We start from the raw sequence: 21,254 nt of genomic DNA on the forward strand, positions 1-21,254 counted from the left end.
AGTCATCAGGTAGATTTCAATGGTAATGTTTTTCATATCTACTAATTATTAAGGAGCAAATTTTTATGCTTTGAAGAATTTTATTTCTTATTCATCCACTGATGGACACTTAGATTGATTCCATATCATAAGTACTGTTTACTATAGAATACTACGTTATGAACATTACTACTATGAACATTATATCTCCTTAATAAATCGACTATATATCCTTTGATTACACCCAGTAATGGGATAGCTCGATGATAGTTCTATTCTGAGGAATCACCATACTGTTTTTGATAACTATACTAGATTACATTGTAACAGTATATGAGGATTCCCTTTTCTCAACATGCTCAGAAACTCTTGTTTTCTTTCATCTGAAAGATTTTTTTTCCAGATATGGTATCAGGTATAGCAGGTTGTTCATGGAATTCCTATGCAGCCAAAAATGACCCTAGATGGTCCCTAACCTCCTGCCTCAAACCCAGAAGTGTAGGGATTACAAGGCAATTCTAATAGGTTAAAAGGGTAGTCAATGAGATTCCCAAAATAACACAAGCTACTGTCACAGCCCTTGATTACTTCCCAGAACTTGAAGGTAAGACCCCAATGTTGAAGACAGGACATACTTCAGACATAGGACATACTTCAGACATAGAGCAATGGAGCTGAAACTGACCTGGAAGCCTCCTCCTTGAAGACTAATTCTCAAAGATTCAGAGGATACTATGCAAGCTACTAAGAGAGAAAATCAATCTATGGTTCAAACCCAGCTGTAAAGCTTAATAACCACAACAATGACCTGCACATCGAAGTATCACTATTGGTGCAGTAGTCGAACTTTTATTTCAGGGATAATCAACAGCTATCTAATTGGACTTAAAGCCAGCACAATGGGATGGAACTCATGTGTGGTACTGTAAGCATAGACAACTACACATGGATAGAGAGGACACAGATCCTACAGAACACTCAACTTCTGTCACATCCCTAGATAAATGTAATTTATTACTGAGTTTTAAGTATGAATCCTTATATTTACAGACAAGTATATCTCTCAGCACTCATCAAAGAAGCTTCTTTTTGCAACAGATGAAGACTATTACAGAGTTGTACAATTGGTCATACACAAAAAATTATTATCTGTGAGATACCCAGCCCTACGGGACACATCTACAGTGGAACCTCTACATCTAAGGCTTATGGAACATTGCAGAACAGGGGCTAGAGAGAATACTAATGCATGTATTAACTCTTAACAGTGAAGCTTCCTCATGCAACAGAGGGCAATTAACACAGAAAACTACCACTGGCCAAAATGTAAACAATAAAAGACTGCAGAGCGTGTGTCCCTGGATAGGACTCCTATATTAACCTCTGTCATCCAGGGTTCAAGGACCATTGTGGAATAGGGGACGGAAAGATTGTACAAACCAGGGGTGGTGGAAGACCACAAAGAAACAGCATTTTCAAGGTTAATTTGCTCATATGAACTTAGAGCAATGGTGACAGCATTCACAAGACCCATACCAGCTCAGATAAGATAAAAAACAAGCACAGAAGTGGAGAAACAGGTAAGAAGCCCCCACCTTAGCTGAGAAACTATCGGCAGCTGATCACTGCTGGGTAAGGGAGAGTTGGTATTCTTTATGGGAGTGACATTGACCAGGCTCCAGTGGATGAACTCACACTGAGGGATATCTGGGGACACAAACTTGACACAATAGGGCTTAACGCATATGATAGAATGCATGAAATCCAGTGGGGCGGATATGGGAGGTGCAGATAGGGGAGAAGGGTCAATATATGATTAAGATATATACAATGCACAAAATTCTATTAAAAATATTGAAAAAAAGAGATACCTCCTTTTGCCTCTTCCAAGTTTCCTAATTTTCTGAAAATGTACTTATAAAAATTTCCTAAATATTGGTTGTGTCCTATAAATACTTATATAATTTTCATTGTTATTCAATTCTAGTATTTCATCATTTAATTATTTTTACAAAATCAAGTTATTCAGTAATTTCTTGGAAAAATTCCAGGCATTAAAAAAAGACTATCTCATTATTGGTTTATAGGTTTATTGGCTAACAATTTTTTAAGGTGTATTTATTGAAGTCTTTTCTACTAATTCTTCTACCATTAAAAATAAGTCAAATTTTTCATGAAAAGTGTGCAATTTTATGTAAAGATTTTAAAAGCCACCAAAATATAAAGATTTTCTTCACACAATAAGTCTGAACTAATACACACACCATTGAAATCATTTTAAAGCCATTCATTTTTCTATTTGGTTGGTTTTGTTTTATTGTTTGTATAAACTAAAAAAAACTGATTTTCATTAGGGTTAAAATAAAATATCCAATTATATATTATTTTACATTTAAAATTTGTCTTTATATGTGTGCATACTGTGTGCATATGCACATGCCCACACTGCAGTGGTTTGAGAAATGTCCCCAAGAGTTTAAAACAGTTGAACACTTGGTCCCTAGTTGGCGGCCCTATTTGGAGGAGGTCATGGAACCTTTAGCAGGTGCAGCCTTGCTGGGGGAAGCACATCTGTTGGGGTGGCTTTGAGAGTTCATGGCCTAACCTCACTTGCAGTTTGTTCTTTCTGTTTAGTGTTGGCAGTTTAGATGTGAGCTCTTAGTTTCTGCTCCTGCCACCATGCCTACTTCTTGGTGCATGCCTCCCTGCTGTGATGAACTCTGATCCCTCTGGAACTGTAAGCCAAAATAAACTTTTGCTTTTATAAATTGCTTTAGTCATGGTGTTTTATCACAGCAACCAAAAAGTAACTAAATACACATGCCATGTGTGAAGAGAAGAACTTGCAGGAGTAAGTTCTCTCCTTCCACCATGTATGTCCCAGGAACAGAATTTGAGTTATCAGGCTTGGCAGCAGGTGCCAAGCCTCAGTTATAATTCTTTATTCATTTATATCTTTGTCTTTAACTATAGCAGCTGCAGTTCCTTTTATGTATTTTTTAATTGTTATTTTTGTTTTATTGAGACAGTGTGATGGTTATTTGTCAACTTGATGAAATCTAAAGTCACCTGGGAGAATGGCTTGTGGGTATGCCTATGGGGAATTATCTTGAATTCCTTGATTGTGGTGGGAAGATCTGCCCACTGTTGGTGTCACCATTCCCTGGCTGGGAAGTGGAGAAAAGAAGGTAAAAGACATTTATCTATTGCTCTCTCTGTACTTCTGATGCAATGTTTCTAGCTGCCTCAGCTCCTGCTACTGTGACTACCTGCCCCTGAACAATGATGGACTTGAACTATGAACTGAAATAAAGTCTCCCCACTAAGCTGCCTTTGTCTGAGTATTTTATCATAGCAACATGAACAGAAACTAAGACAGACAGTGGATCACTCTGTAACCAAAACTAGACTCAAACTCACACTAATCCTCTTGCCTTTGTCTCTCCCAAGTGCTGGAGGCACATGAACACAGCTAACTTGCATGGAATTTTAAATGTCAGGTGATGAATCTTATTCTATTAATGTCTATGCATTTAAGCAGTTATATTTCAGAAAAAAAGTTAACAATTTTTGCCCAATTTACAAATTTAGCTAATTCAATATCTGCAAACAATTTAAAGTATATTTACAAGCTAATGTATTAAGTTTTCTTTTAAATTTCTATAGTTATGTAACTTAAATAAACCACTTATGGGGCTTAATAATAGCCTTATAAAGGAAATGAGTAAGATTTATAAATAAACAAGTACCATGTTATAAGTAAAATGTGTATACTACCTTACCTTTGTGGAGGAAGGACACTGGGTGACCACGATCTAGTCCTTCCTATAACATCTACTCGATGAGGAGACCCTGATGGTGAACAATGGTTTGATGACATGACTTGCTCTGGCACTGACAATGTGGAGCTTTGTAGGTCTCGACCATTGTATCGATAATCTAAGGGCAGAAAATAAGATAATAATAATTACACACTAAATACTTTGTGTTTTACTAAAAACATTGTATGCTGGTGAGGCTGAATGACTCTGAAATATGATAAATATAAAGTATGATAAACACCATAAACATGTCAAAAATTTGTAAACACTTAAATTAAAAAAAGGACATTCAAATACCTAAAGTAGCAACTATGTTCACTATGCTGCTCAGTAAAATTTTTATATATACTTATATGTACAGAAAATATTTTAAATACAATAATTTATAGAAAAATTTTGTGTATAGTAAGCTATATTCAATAAATAATCAAGATTATTCTAAAAAACATTTACTCTCAAGAAGTTTCAAGTGCTTCTTAACTATTATTAACATTCAAAATACCAAATTCATATGGTTCCTCAAAGTCTATATTTATGTTTTAAATGTGATAAATGACATTCAGAAATACTCAATGTCATTTGTAAATGCTTTTCTTATAGCACTTGAGCCAAGATACAGTAGTAGGATGAGAATAAAACTGTAATTAATCAAAGAGGAGATATGACATATTTACACAAGTGAATTAAAAGAAATACTTCTGGGGCTAGAAAGATGACTCAGTAACACTTGTTCTTCCAGAGGACCCAGACTAAAATGGCAGCTAACAACTACCCAAAACTCCAATTTCAGGGAATTCAACACCCTGACCTCTGTAGGCATTTCACAATTAGGGTGTGCTTATATTCATGCATGCAATACACTCATACACACAAAATAAAATAAAAAATAAGTAAAATATTTTTCAAAAGAAATACATCTGAATACTCCAAAGCATTGGTATTTGGACAGATGGGAAAGAAAGTAGAAGGAAATCTAGATATTAGAAAAGCAGCAGTTTAATGTGGGGCAACCATGGGAAAATGAACACTTAAGGTAAGATTGACACAAGCTGTATATATCATGAGGTTTGTAATGGAGACAGATTGAATATATTATTGAGCAGAAAAAGTGACATTGCTGGCATCACTGTTATCTTCATCATGCTCATTACAGTTGCTAGTAATTGATCTTCCACTCCATTGAGAAGTCTGTTAGTCATTTTCTAAAACGTTCTGATACACTGTGCATTTCAAAAATACATAGAGATTCTGTGGGTAGCTCAGCAGCAACACATGTGCTTTGCATGTGAAAGACCCTAGGTTCAATCCCTGGTACTATCAATAAATACACAAAGGATTAGAACAAAAATAACTCAGAGAAAGTATCCAGTTTCTACATGACTTGTTTCAGCAGCCCATTAATGTTTCCTAGTATGAGATGAGATTTGTTAGAACAGAGCAAAATGGAAAGATTAAGATACACATGAATAATTGAAGATGTATTCACAGGAAATAGAAGAGCAAACATGGAAAGGGAATAACTAAACTAAGCAGAATGTAGTCCTACCTTCAGTCCCATTGAAGACTGGCATGAACTGCACAGGAGCTGCTGTGGCTTTAGGCAAGGGCGTTACATATTTTTATTTTGTAAGTCTATCTCTGGCTTAAGATCACCAATGGAAGACAGACAATGTGCTTATCTGGTAGGACTATTTCTATTTATCGAAGAGCAAATTGGCACAGAGACAGATAGCTGTGAATTCTTATCAACTAACATACATAGTAGCTGGTGATGGCATATGTGTACACACACACACACACACACACACATACACACACACATCCAAAACACTGTGGTGGACAGAATAAAAATTCTATATGTACTTACACACATAGAAAATCATTTGTATATGCTTATATGGAGATAAAACATAAGCATAACCATATGTATATATGACTACATATTCTTTTAAATGCAAGTGATAGCAATCATACAAAGGGAAAAAAGTAAGAAACCATGATTATTTTGTAGCAATCATACAAAGGGAAAAAAGTAAGAAACCATGATTATTTTGTTATAAGGCTCTTGTACCACCTGGTAATACTATTTGCAAGTGGATTTGAAGTAGTTATAAACATACTGCAAAGCCTAGGTTAAATGCCAATAGGAGGCTTTGTTAAAAAGTAAAGCTAATAGATTGAGAAGAAAAAGTCCTATAAATGCTCAAACAAACTAAAAGTGCAGAAGGAACTGAAGTTAAAAATAGGAATAAAAAACAATGGCTACAAATTAAAACTACTAACAAATGTGGTGGCCCATGTTTATAATCCTAGCCCTAGGTAGATTGGACCCATGAAAATGACATTGAAAGTCTCCCTGGACTGCACAGAGCAGAGTAAGACCCTATTTCTAACAAACAAAATAAAAGAATTGGAAAAATGAGTATGTCTTTCAGTATGCAAATCAATAAAAAGAATCTGGCATATCAGGACAAAAACATATTATTCAGCGCTAAAGAGAAATTGAGCTATGAAGCCATGAACAGATATTCATTATGTAAACTTAAGAAGCAACACGTCCTAACATTCTCATTAACAGTGCATAAGAGTTTGTTTTTTGTATATCCTTTCCAGTAATTGCTTATTCTTGTCTTTTTGATAACATTCATTCTGAGTTAGAAGATATTTTATTACAGAGTTGATTTGAAATGTCCCTGTATGTTTTTTTTTCTTTTAAGAAATGTCTATTCCAATCATTTATTCATTATTTAAATTGGATTACTCGGGGTTTTCTTTTTTTATTTATGTATGTGAGTGTACTGCCTGCATATATGTAAGTGCACCTGTGTTGTGCAATGCCTGTGGAGGTCAGAAGAAGGCATCAGATTCCCCTGGAACTGGAGTTATGGACAGTGGGTAGCTGCCACGTGGGTGCTGGGAAACACACTCAGGTCCTCTGCAAAAGCAGCCATTGATCTGTCTCTTCAGCCTCAACTTGGGGCTTTTTTGTTAGGCTTTGTGAGGGGCTGAAAGGAGAGCAATAACTATGGAAAGTATGGGGGTTTTAAGAACAGAAAACACTGCATATCTGGATATCAATTCAAAATAGTAAGAAAGTTCCTAGAAACTCAACTTAGATCTACCATGTGATCTTCCCAGGCCACTTCAAGATCTAAATCCAAAGTAAATAGAATCAGCATTCCAAAGAGATACCAGCACTCCATCTTTAGTATGACACTAATCACAACTGCTAGAATTTGAAATAAACCTAGGCACCTATATTCTTCAAAATATGAAAAGAGACGCAGAAAATAGGGCATATAGATACCCTGAGTAATATTACTCAGCCACAGGAGTACTAAAATCCTGTTATCTGTGTCTGCAGCAATGTGGGTGGAACTGGAGAACATTAAGTGAAACAATGAGGATACAAAAAGACAAGAACAGCACAATTTTTCTCATACAAGGAAAGTTAAAAAAAGAAAAAAGACTGGATGTAGATTAGTGAGTATTAAAGTCTTGAAAGTGAGGTGAGAATAAAGGGAAACTGAATAACCACTATGAAAACAGATGGATAAAATTCTGTCTCAGAGTGGGATGAGTGTAGTTCACAATAACATATCATAGACTTTACTAAGAGAAGCCTGAAGGTTCTAAACAGATAGTAAGAAAAAGGAAATGTTGATTACTATGATTTAATTAGTGCTCACTATTTCATGAGTTGAAGCATCACACTGTACCTCATTAATATATATAGTTAATATGTGTTAATCAAATCACACCAAACTTTAAGAAGAAAAAAGGCTGTCTACAATTACAAATATATGACACTCTGGAAAGGGCGAAGACAGGGAGATGACAACATTAGAGGCAAGGGGTTAAAGGAGAGGATGACTGAAAGCATGAGGGTGCTAAGAGTAGAAAACACTGCAAGATACGTGTATTATGATGCATTTATTGAAATGCATATAGTTTACACTAAAAGTGAACATTTATCTTAACTACTGACTTTGATTACAATGAGTCAATGTAGGAAACAAATTGTAACATGCACCACTGCAGTAGGGATATTTATAATGGAATAATCTATGAATGTGAGAGTTAAGAAAGCATATGTGATTGAGAACTATTGTAAGAGAAAACAGAAGCTCAATAAAAATATTTATATAAAAAAGAAAGTATGTGTGAAATTTGTACATTACTCTAAATTTAATTTGAACCTAAAATGGCTCTAAAAATTGAGTTTTTAAAAAACAGTAATGCATGGAAAAATAGTACTTCCAACGTAGTTAGCTTGCAATACATCTGCCTTTCAGCTCTGAAAAACTGAATAAATCATAAGAAACAATTTTTAATGGCACAAAAGGCTGATAGCTACGGTTTTAAAAGAATCACTAGTTTGGGGCTAGAGAGATGGCTCAGCAGTTAAGAGCACGGACTACTCTTACAGAGGACCCAAGTTCGAATCCCAGAACCCATATGGTGGCTAACAACTGCCCTAAATTCCAGTTCCAGGGGATCCAACACCCTCTTCTGATCTCCGTGGGCATTGCATGACAGGGGTGCACTGACACACATGTAGGCAATACACTCATATACATAAAATAGAAATAATAAATAAAAATTTTTAGAGAAGAATCACTAATTTTTACAAATAATATTCTGATTTGACAGATTTGTAATCTGTAACTGGAAACAAATCTCTGCTTTTAGGCAACAAAACATTACCTGTTCTATAAATATGTTTCTCATTTGCAATGATTTAAAAACTTACTCAAGAGCTCATTTGCTCTTTTATGAAAATTTTGAAAAATTATTCCAGAGACTACTAATCAAAATCATAAAAGTATCCATTTTCCAAAAAACATGATCCTTTGACAACATACAAATTAACAAAATAAATATGTTTAAGTTGTTGATCAGGGTAAATATGGGGGGAGTTCTGGTATGTTATTGCACAATGAGGTGAATATATAATTATGAACTACATGTTTCAGAAGCCATTATCTGCTTAGTATGGTAGACATTAACTATTCAATGAAATACTGATTCTCTTATTAATCCATTTCTTATGGTGGAGCTTTAAAACAATTGCAATTTCATATCAACATAATTTCTGTATCATACACTGAAGTGATGGGTTATGAAAAGAAACTACGTACATAAACTATAATGTCACAACGCTGACACCGATGTTTAAAAATATGAATATGAAATATAAATATCACTCCAAAATTCTAATAGAGACAGAACTCAAGGAATATTAAATATACTATCAAAATATAATACATGAAAGCTAGGGGTGGAGATGCATGACCACAAAGAAACAGAGTCTTCCAGGCTCCTGGGACCTTGCTCATATGAACTTAGAGCAATGTGTCAGCATACACAAGAACCATGTACTCATTCAGACAAAAACCAGCATGTAACTGGGGAAATGGGCAGGAGGCCACAACTTTGGTGAGGAACTATTGTCAGCTGATCACTGCTGAGTGGGGGAGAGTTGATCTTCTTGAAGAGAGTGATGCTAGACAGGCTGAACAGGCTCCAGTGGATGAATTCACACCAAGGGACATCAAGGTATACAAACTTGACTCAATAAGCCTTAATATATATGACAAAATGCATAAAGTCCTATGGGAGGGCTATGCTGGGGTACAGATAGGGAAGAAGGGGCTAAATATGATTAACATGTATTATATGAAGTCCACAAAAATTAAATAAAAATATATTAAAAATGAAAAAAGAAAAAAAAACGGGAAAAAAGCAATTATATTTATTAAAATACATAAAAACAAAAGAGAGGCAAAAGTGACAACACAGAAAGCAGTCATTGATCAACATTTCTCTCACAGAAATAGCCAGTGATCCCAAAGGCACTATCCCTCAGATCTCAGGTCAGTCTGCTACATTTCTCAGCCTAAAGGAGCATCTTTCCACTGCAGTCCCCAGCTTAGAGTGGCTAAGTACTTCTCTTCCTTCTGTTTCACTCCCATGGGCTCCCACTTCCCTCACACCAAAGGCTTCCCACATCTAGCTGATTCCCTGTCATACTTCCTTACACCACAGCAATTTTTTTTTTAATTCATAAGCTCCCTTCTATCACTCTTTGTTCTAAGCATTCTCCCTGACCTCTCTGCCTGTTTGAATTCTGCCCTTCTGTGGAAATTCCAAGTACTCTGGTCCAAACATCTAGTGCATCCTTCCTTCTCTAGTTTTCTCCTCTACATGCAGAAAAATACTACATAATACAGCCTAAATAAAATAACAATTGATAAGAAAAAATACAGCACATGATCAAATATCATATCTCAGAAACTACATACATTTCAAATTAGCAAAACGCAGACTACTGCACAAAACTTCCTCCTCAATGAATTATTAAATAATTCATTAGTAATCTCTGATAGGCAAAGAGGTAATAATAACATTGAGAAAAGAAAGATTTTTTTCATTCTGTTCAAATATAATATGTACTTTGAATCAGGTAGGTTTTCTAAACACTATTCTGTAACACCAAATGTGAAAATTTTTCTAGACTGTATAATCTTGCAGTGTAGCTGTTTCCTCCATGTTGGACTTGACTATTGTAATCCGGAAACAAAACAACTGTGAGAACTGAAGGGAGACCCTCAAAAAACTGAGCTTTGAGTTGAACAAAGGTACAGATAGAGTCCTTTAATTCCAGCACTAGGGAGGCAGAGGCAGACGCAGACAGAGCTCAGTTAGTTTGAGGCCAATTTAGTCTACATAGGGAGTTCCAGGGCTACACAGTGAGAACTTGTTTCAAAAAATAAAAAAAGAAAAAGAAATTCAAGCTTATTATACCTTTCTTCTAGAGGGAGAAAGAGCATCATGAAACTCACTCACAAGGACTTCAGGAGACCCTCAAGAGGCCTCTTAACTTTCATGAGACTATATAAGTAATAAGCAATTGACTGGGTTGAGATTTTGTTCTGTCAGTACCATTTCCATCTAGTGTGAATCAATCTTTCTTTACTTCACTGCATGAAAAGTAATACAGCAAACGTAAAAAATCTATAATCTTTCCTAAATATACAATTCTTTTGATAGTATGGAAAACTAACAAAATAATCATACTTGGGTATTTGGGGGACACAGAGAGATGGGGAAAGTTCTGTTCTCTCCTGCCATAAGACGGAATGTTGAGAGGTAGCTTTAACTGTCAACTGGATACAATCAAGAATCATGTGGGAAGAGAGTCTCAATGAGGGCTTATCTATGTTGACTTGGCCTGTGGGCATGTCTGTGTAGGGTTATCCTGATTATTTAAACTGAGGTGGTAAGACCTGCACATTACGGGTGACACCATTCCCTGGAGAAAACTTTATAACAGTGAAGAAGGCTAACTGAATGCAAGTATTCGTGAATTTATTTTCTATGTGTTCTTGCTGTGACTAGCTGCTTCAAGTTCCTACCACCTTGACTTCTCCATAACGACAGACTATAAACTGGAACTGTGAGCTAAAATAAATCTTTTTTCCCTAAGTTGATTTTCTTAAGAGTATTTTATCATAGTAATAGAAACAAAACTAAGACAGTGAAAATATAATTACGAAAAGCATATTTCAGAAGACTAGAAAAATGGCTTTTTATATCTTCACCATAAAGACAGTGATAAATGTTTGAGGAGACAGAAGTTTACCCTGATTTTAACATGACAAAAAGTATACAGGGATCAAAAAAATCACACAGTATCTTATTAATATGTACCAGTTTTATATTTTATCACACCAGCTAATTTTTTAATTGCTTCAGGATTCAATGACACGAATACTTTTTGTTATCTTGAAAATGGAAAATGATGGGCTAGAAAGATGTATTAGTGGTTCAGAGGGTTGCACGTTCTTATAGACAACCTTAGTACAGTTCCCTGCATCCACATGGTGGTTAACAACTGTCTGTAACTCCACTTCTAGGGAATTTAACGCCCTCATTTGGCCTCCATAGGCATTGTACACACATCATGCACTTACACACATGCAAATAAAACACTAATACACAGAAAGGAAAAATAAATAAATCAAAAAATAACAAAATAGAAAATGAAAGAATTGAGATATACATACAAATAACATGAAGAAGAATGGCTTTACTGAAGTGACATACTAGGGTGAAAAAATACTGATGTGGCATTTAGAAGAGAGATGTAGGAATAACTTTTACAATATGGACATACTCTGGACAAATGACTTTTACTTAACCTTACAACCAAAAAGTTTATTTTATCTTAGCTTGCATAATACTACAATATTATATTACAATTAATATAGTAATATAGTACAATATAATACGATACGATATGATATGATACGATACAATACAACAATACAATACAATACAATACAATACAATATAATATAATATAATATAATATAAATAAGACTATGAGGTCTTGTGCTCCTCTTGTAACCCAAGGCATATATCTTTAATTCCTCATGAGTCTTTGCCCTTGACCCCAAAACAATGTATGAATGTGAGTGTGGATGTTCTGCATATTCCAAAAACACTGCAAACAGCTTGAGGTATTTGTTGAAAAAAAATGAATATTTGGAGATAACCCCATTTCTGTTGCAAACAATAGATGGAATTCAACTGACACAATCTATTTGTGGTGGTTGTGTAATGGTCTAGGTTTAGGGATCAGAAAAAGTAACCATCTTCTCTAATAAGGGTCTGAATTTGACATGCCTTATTTCATGCATTTAACTGTTTAAAAAAAGAACAAGGCCTTGGTTCCACAGCACAGTTGCGAGAGAATTTTTAAGAACAGGCTCCCAGCAAAGTGGGTCTGGTCATGTCTTAAAATGGATGCTAACAGTCAGTCTGTTTCTATTCAGGCATAACTGTAACATGACAACACATAGTAAACACCACAGGGAGAAGTAAAACTATTCCACTATCAAAGGAATAATATATAAACAAGAAAAAAATCAAGTAATGATCTCCAAGGAAAAACAGTGGGGTAAATAGTCTTCAAAATTATTTTTTTGAGGTTGAATCTTAAAACTTTTATATGAAAATAGAAAATATTTTTGCATTTTAAAAATTATTATATTATCCATGCTTAATTTAAAAAAGTAGAAACAGCAATTGAGTTTTGAAAAGTTGATTCAGGTATGCTACTCAGAGAAAAATTATCAAAAAAAAGTCAAAAAATATTGCTGCAACTGCAGCATGTCTTACACATGATAATTGTATTTTACCATCAGTAAAATTAATACTATTTATTAAAAGTTTAAGTTATTTAAACTTAAAGAGTCAAATAAATTACTCCACATATTAAGGATATGCTACATATAAATGTTCAATTATGCAATAACACCTCTAACTTATAATAAAATAATTACTATTTACTTGTTTTCAATAGAAAACTTGTGACTATTTACTTAGCTGGAACTGGCATCTTTCAGGAACCAAACTATTTTTCCTTTTATTTAGTTTGATGATAAATAATGCCCTAATTGCTATAATGCTGTAATTGCTACAAAATAATTCTTACCTGACACCACACCAATTCCATCCTCACAATCATAGTCAGAAACTTCACTATCACTTATTCTCTTTGACCCTATGAAGCAAATAATAGAAATAAGTAAAGTTGATGTTTGTTCAAGGAAAGAAAAACTTCTAAGCCTGAAAGATAAATGAAAGAATTATGAATTAAATACTTGAGGATTACAAGAAAGAGAGGAGAATCATTATGAGCGCACCAAGAATTATTTTCACACACATTTCACAAGGTGAGGATACAGATCAGGAGGAGGTAACAATTTATATAGAATTATTGAGGAAAAAATAAGACAAAATTCGTAAATGGCTAAAAGTCTGCAACTGTGTATGAAATAATTATAGAATTCAAGTCTACTGATAAATGAGTTAGTATATGATGTTTTCAGACAAAGGCACAAAGCTGGGAAAATTTCAAAACACAGGAAATCTGTTATTTTAAAAATCAGCTAATATGTCATTTATTAATAAGCATGACTGAGAAATATGATGTCTAATTTTTATTTTTCATAATCAAGGAGAATCCAGAAAAATAAATTGATTTATGATATCTTGAACTTCTTTTATCTCTTTTATAGCTGTTTTTCCATTGACTTGAGAAGACAAGAATAAGTTACACTTAAAACTAAAATAGCTAATTGGCAAATTGTGTTCTTTTCTAAGAAAGAGCCTAAGAGAATTAATAGCTGTTATAATTTAAGAATATTATGTTTTTTAAAAAACTAACCTAAAACAATTTAATGTTAATCTCAATAGAACATCAGTGTCAAAAATAGATTATAGGTTTATCTTATGAAATATATCAAGCACAGAAATAATCACATTATTTAATTTTTAATATTTCTTTTCTCCACATGTCTCAGGAATAAATAGACACTGTCTGACAGAATGTTTTATTAAAGATTTTTCTCTTCCTAGTGCCAGAAAACACAGAATGATGAATGAAGACAGTGTTGTAATTTCCAAAAATTGCCTCTTTTGTCTTTTATCTCACACTACCCACCACTCATTAAGTCTACGGATCTCAGTTTTATAAGAAAACAAAGGCTTTAGATACCGATTTTAAAAACACAAACCTGATAATACGTATTGCATAAGCTATCCAAAGCAGAGGTAATCAAGGTATTCCAGGAGTGCTTTCCCATACTTGAAACCTTCTGTCAGAAACACTGTTTCCTCTTTTGTTTGTAATTTATTGGCTTTAATCGCAACCCTTTTCCATGATGGAAAGTATATGATGTCAATTACCACAGTTCTCCTTTTCTGCTTTTAGGAGGAAGGAAGGTGACGCCTTGTTTTTTCTATCAGATAGTCTCACCAAGTGAGCACCTACACCCTTTGACAGTAAAGCTTCAGACATAATAAAAACACAGGTGTTTATAGCCTCAATTAACTTAGAAATGAGAATTACCTGACAACTTCCCAGCAGACAGGGCAGAAAGGGATAAAATTAGAGAGTATATTTTAAATGGGTTTGGAATAAGTAAAGGATTAAATGTGTCATAACTATCATCACTATATTTGCATCTTTTGAGATTCTGATGAAGTCAAGTTTTAGGCTTAATCACTCTTGAGTTACAATTAATGTTGTCAGTGTCTCATTTATGAACAAGAAAACTTTCCTAAGTATATGAGAAGAAAATTAATTTCCTATATCTTCCCCTGGAAAGCTTGAAATCTTTTACTTTTTGAAATTATTACATCATCTAGTTTTAATTCAGTGTGTGTATAATTTAAGATATACAATTTATTCTTCCTGTGGATAGCACATATCTCAGCATTATTCATTATTCTTTTTCTCTTATGCAGCCTGTTATCCATAAATCAATAACTCATTGTCTTTATAATCAACATGCCATACACTGATAAACAAGTCCTTCCACAGTATTATTCATATCTTGGATCTTACACATGAATTTTAGAATCACATTATTTTATCCCACAGAAACTATTACCATTAAAATTGTTGATTTTTAGCCTTTTAACACATTTTAACATGAGAATTCTTTTCTCAGTACTTTTCTATTATTCTAATCGACAAGTCCTGGATCACAATCTCTGAGATCAGAATTCAGCTCTAGATATTTTATTCTTAGGAGATATGTGCCCTTTGTCATTAAATCTACCACAGTATCAAGTGATGTGTCACAATTTCAAAGATGATATGTTTCTATTTTTATATCCCCAAATGTATGGGTATAATTTATCCTCTCATTTATCTTACAATTGATCTGATATATAATATTGGGAAATATAGCATATATTTTGGCAATTGTTTGAAACTAGTTTAAAAATATATTATAAAAGTTTTTATAAATTTTTACTGGATGTGAGGAATATGAATTTATTATTAGGTTAGAAATGCTTCAGTTACCATGAGACTAACTTGTAATGTATGTTCTTTTATTCTTTTGTATTTTACATAAATTTTACCTGCATGACTTATCAAAGAAGACAGTATTTTACTGAAATTTCCTTCTATAGGGATAAGCCTTTTAATTTTTCTCTTTAGCATAATTTTATGTATATTGAAGTTATGCATTTAATACATGAAAATTGAAAATTATTGCAATAAATATAGAAAACTATTGAAAAAGTTTAGTTCACACTCATGATATCATATCAGACTAATAAAAAACAAATTTCCACAATCTAAAAAAAAACTCTTAAAATTCCTACAGTTAACATCACACTTAGTTATAAAATATTGAACAATTTTCCTCTAATACAAGGAACAATTAAGAGATGGTCATGAATCCCACCACCCACATGGCAGCTAACAACTGTCCATAACTCCAGTTTCAGGGGATCCAGCAGCCTCTTCTATCCTCCGCAGGCACTGCACGACACGGATGTACTTACCTACACACAGAAAATACATGCACACACATAAAATAAAAATAATAAATAAAAAGTATTAAAAAAAAGAGAGATGGTCACACCAAAGACAAGCCTTCTATTCAGCACCGTACTGAATGTTCTAGACCAGGCAATTCAGTGAAAAGAGAAAAGAGAAAGGCACAGAGTACAAAGCAGTAAGTAACATAATCTTAGGAAATTCAGTTCCTTGAGGCTGGAGAGATGACTCAGATGTTAAGACCATGTACTACTCTTTTAGAGGACCTGACTTCTACACCAACTACCCGGCAGCTCATGAACACCTGTAACTGTAGCTTTAGGGGACCCAAAACTCTCTTCTGGCTTCCTCTGGCTCCTGAACTTAGGAAGGGAAGGAACCCAAAAGGGAGTAAGAAAGGGGGAAAGGGGGAAAGGGAGTAAGGAATTTAAACCAGAAAGAAAGAATGGGTTTGCAAAAAATTACAGGTAAAAATTTAGACACATTTCTTCAAACTGTGAATGAATAAAATGACAATAATTATAACTAACTTGGAGGAAAAGGTACAGTTCTTACAAAAAAGACTACATGAGTGTGGGTAAGAGTGAATCATTAGGCATTCTCTGCTGCTGTTTTAAAGTTTTTATATTATTTGGAGAAAACAAGTTAGATAGGCAAATTATCACTATTTCTTAATTGTATATGTATTGTACATGGTGGACCATGTCTATAATCCCAGCACTCAGGAAGCTGAGGCAATAAGATCTTGAGTTCAAGGCCAGTCTGGAATTCACTGTTAGACCCTGTCTGAAAAAAGAAAATACAAAAAGAAAAAAAACCAAATAATCAAAGCAACCATTAAAGAGATTCTAAAAATAAAATGTGCAGTGCATAAAACAGTGGCATATTCCTATATATTAGAAAAAATTTAAATAGGAGTTTATGTGTGCATATACTATTTTAAAATGCACAGAAGTTGGTAATAGTGATTCATTCTTAGAACTAGATATTTGAAAAGTAGGTCTTTTTACTATATGCCCTTTTAAATTTAGGTAAATCATATGCATTTACTTCAGATATGAATAGGAAAATTAAAATAGTTTGTAAATAAAAAGAATATATACTCTATTCATTAGAGAATGTCTTACTAATTCAAGTTGACCGCAAGACTGACACTATGATTGTGATTTTTCAATTCTGGTTTTTAAACAGATACAATAAAATCAAAGTCTAATATTTTAGCTACATATTCCTAACAGAGGGCACCTAGGGAAGAACCTAGGCCCCCACACCTGGGTTAACTCATTTTCTAGTTTCCTTAATATCTCCACTTTCAATGCATTTTCCTTCCTGGCATGTCCTTCCATCCCACAGAGACGCACTCCACTAGATGAAGAGGCACTAGGCTGACACACCTTTTCATAACTTTCCCTTTATGAGCTCCAGCAAGTGGCTCAGATACTCCGATCTTTCTTATCTTCTTGCAAAGAATTCCCAGCTTCTGGTACATTATTTGTAAAATTTAATTTTTAAAATATTTTATTGATTTATTTTCATTTTATGTGTATGAGTGTATTGCCTGCATGTATGTAAGTGCACCTGTGCCTTGCAAGGCCCATGGAGGTCAGAAGAGAGCATCGGATTCCTCTGGACTGGAGTTACAGATGGTTGCTAGCTGCCATGCGGGTGCTGGGAATCGAACCTGAGTTCTCTGTAAGAACAGCCAGTGGTCTTAACCGCTCAGCCATCTCTCCAGCCCAGTAAAGTTTAATCGTTATAATAAATCTTCCATATTATAACACTAAGCCTTGAAATTTCTAACAGACTCTGAAATTATATATTTTAACTCATTAATTCACCTAGACCTTGTTTTATTGAACAAAATGAAACACAAAGATTCAATTTTATCTGTTTTCTTATGGTGGAATTATCCCCAGCTCATTTATTTAACTACATATTCTTCCACCCTCGTGTGAACCTCAGATCCATGCATTAGAGACTGACTTCAGGCTCTGTGTCTAATTCTGTCAATGGGTTTGTCAGCATGCTAATGCTGACATCTAAGACAGAATTTTACTCTCCCTGTCCTGTGAGAATATTCTGGTTAATCTTGACGCTTCAGTTTTCTGTGTTTAGAATTTGCTCATCACTTTCTGATGAGATATCTGCTATGATTGGAGTTGTAGTAACCCTATAGTTCAAACAGGCTAAACTGATACGACGTTAGCTTTTATCTATTTATTTAAGTGTTCCTTAAATGTTATTAAAAATGCTAACTTTTCTGTAGACAGTTTATGCAATTTTGGTAGATGTATTTTTGGTAATTAATATTATATTACTATTATGAATTATTTTTAAATTTTGTATTCTGAGGGTTGGGAGATTGATGGCTCAGCGGCTAAGACTGCCTGCTGCTCTTCCACATTTGGTTATGTACCTTTGTTAGGATCCTTTGCCCATGTGTATGTGTATTCTCTAATATGTTCTATTGATGAATTTTCCATTTTTTATTATACTGTCATGATTACTCTAGTTTTAGCAGTTTTAAAACCAAGTAATGGGAGGTTCACAACCTGGACATTTTTCAGTTATTTTTAGCAATTCAAGGTATTTTTTAAGTGATTTTGACAATTGCTTTCTCAATATACAAAAAAGGCCTGCTGGTATATTCCTACTTGTATTGATCAATATGGCAACAAATAAAACATTATTGACATCTGACTCATTAACACAGGATATTTCTCTACTTAATTGAATCTTTAAATTTTTCTTTTAACATTGTTTTATAGTTTTCATTCTTAAGTATTTTATGTTCTTTTTTCAAATTTACCCCTAATTATTTCCTATTTTGACATGATTTTAATTGGCATGGTATTTTTCAATCATTCCTTGTTGATGAATTGTTGATGTTTGCATTAGTTTATTAGGAGGGTAAGAGTATGTTGACTTTCAAAAGTTAAAGAAATGTGGCATTCCTGACATACAAAGCATTTGATTATGATACACAACTGCTTATAAGTATCACAAATTCCATTTCTTGTGCTTGCTTTTTATTAAAGCTTTTTAAATTTAATGTTAAATTTGTTTTAAAAATCTCAGGGTGTATTAGTTTCAAGTTCTCTTCTAATGTGTTTTTAATATTATGGTATCATTAAAAAGTTGTTACTGAATATGTTAAAGCCGTAGTGAAATGCTTTTTCTAATCATGTGGTTATTGAATAAAAAAATTTTTTAATTAAAAAACAATCATCAAAAAATTAATGAAATTTGTCAGTAATTAGTGGAGCTGGCTAGTACAATATAATATAAATGAAGCCAGCAGATTTTCAGAGAGAATAGAAAATATCATAGAAGAGAAATGATTCTAGGGTTGTCAAACATTCCAGCATATAGCTCATCATGACTTTTCCTTTCTGCAATTTTAATATTTATGGAAATTGTAGTTATATCAACTACCTTTTTGTATATTATCTCTCGCATATAAATATTTTCAAGCGTTCTGCTATATGAAGTTGAGTTACCGAGAAATATCTTAATCCTTTCAGATTTGACATTTTATGTGGTACAGTGTATTGCCTGTGGCTAATTATTCCCTGCTTTTGAAGCCTGACATTCCTGAGTACTTAAGCCATTATTCTCTAGTACTAATTGGGGAGGGGTAGTTCATTCCTTAGTATCAGGTAGCTAGCTTCCTTGCATTCAGTACTCAGCTGACTACTCAATATCTACACACAGTAGGTTTCTGGTCCTCTCTCTTTGCAGTTCTTCCATCTCATTTCCTGCTCTGTGAACTCTAGCTACTTTGGTCTCCATGAACTCCTGCCCATCTCTATTTTCTTATCAAGGCAAAGGCTTCATCTGGGTTCCCTCTCTATGATATGGCCAGGAAATCTTCCTACAGTGGCAGTTTAGAATAATTTGAAGATTCAACTTCTTTGTTCCCTTCTCATGGTGATTACTACTCTCAATTTTTGATATTGAATACACTGTGCTTAGTTTTACTACTGGTTAAACCAGATAACTCAATCTTTGGTTTTAAAAAACAGATGTCTTCTGTATAACAGATTTAAAACTCTAGTGTACCACTCTGCAAATGTAGCTTTGGCTTGTTTGGTTTTAATTTTGGAAAGCCTTGCAGACTACCTAGTCTTGTCTCAACATCATTGTACTTGCCAAGATGACCTTGAACTTCCAAAGGTGCTGTTATCTCTTAATGCTGTGGTTCCAGGTGTTGGCCACAAGTCATGAGCAAAGGAAGTTAAAGTATATTTTAAACTAAATGCTTATGATTTTTAAAAGCAGCCCCTCAAAAGCCAAAAACATTTAAAATTATATCCATTTAGGGCTAGTGAGATGGCTCCATGTGTAAAGGTGCTTGCCACCAAGTCTGACAACCTGAGTTTGAGACTTGAAACCCATATAGTGAAGAGGAGAACTGAGTCTTCAAATGGTCCTCTGACCTCCCCATGCACACCCCATGATGCACATGCACTACACTCATAAACACACCAAATGAAAATGAATCAAGTTAAAAATATATATCCTTTTAAATTTAAGTTTCTTTAAGCAGTATATCTAATACTAAATACTATATGTACTTCATCAATAAAATATTATACTAAATAAATAATTTAAATATATTGAATTCATTCTCTGTTTTTAAAGTGGTTTTTAATACCAAAATAATAAACATGTAAGCATGAAGATACTTAAAAGTTTCTATAGGCAGAAATGAGAAACCATCAACAATTTGTTAGGGATTTAATATATGCACAATAGTCACACAAAACACACACAACAAAATCAACTAAACTGTGCATATGACTACATGCATTAAACATTGCACGTGTTAAATTTCCCTGAATTATATGAACACAAGGCTTTATGTGGAAAATAATGTTGAAGTAATGTTGTCAAAAATACAACTGAAAATTGTTATTCTAAGAGAAATATTGAAATCTAAAGTTCTAATTTATACTACAGACTATAGATTTCAATATGTTAAAGAATAAAATACCATACTGATTAAGAATAAGATAAAAATTCATTTTATTATAATAAAAATAAAAATTAAAAATTATGTTAATAGCAAATCGGACTAAATGAAA

General features: G+C 33.7%; 1 protein-coding gene across 11 annotated transcripts in view; it reads right to left on the bottom strand.

Moving 5' to 3' along the window:
- The window catches only part of Rims2 (regulating synaptic membrane exocytosis 2), a 570,072-nt gene that overhangs the window by 218,449 nt on the left and 330,369 nt on the right, over nt 1-21,254 (bottom strand). For all 11 annotated transcript variants that reach the window (XM_008851539.2, XM_008851538.2, XM_008851540.3 and 8 more), the window contains 2 exons: nt 13,303-13,371; nt 3,762-3,918 (listed from right to left, as the gene is read on the bottom strand). In XM_008851539.2, the coding sequence (XP_008849761.1) occupies nt 3,762-3,918; nt 13,303-13,371 (226 nt within the window). The remainder of the gene's footprint in view (nt 1-3,761; nt 3,919-13,302; nt 13,372-21,254) is intronic.

The sequence above is a fragment of the Nannospalax galili genome, unplaced genomic scaffold (assembly GCF_000622305.1).
Source record: "Nannospalax galili isolate Female #2095 unplaced genomic scaffold, S.galili_v1.0 scaffold284, whole genome shotgun sequence".
NCBI classification, from domain to species: Eukaryota; Metazoa; Chordata; class Mammalia; order Rodentia; family Spalacidae; genus Nannospalax; species Nannospalax galili.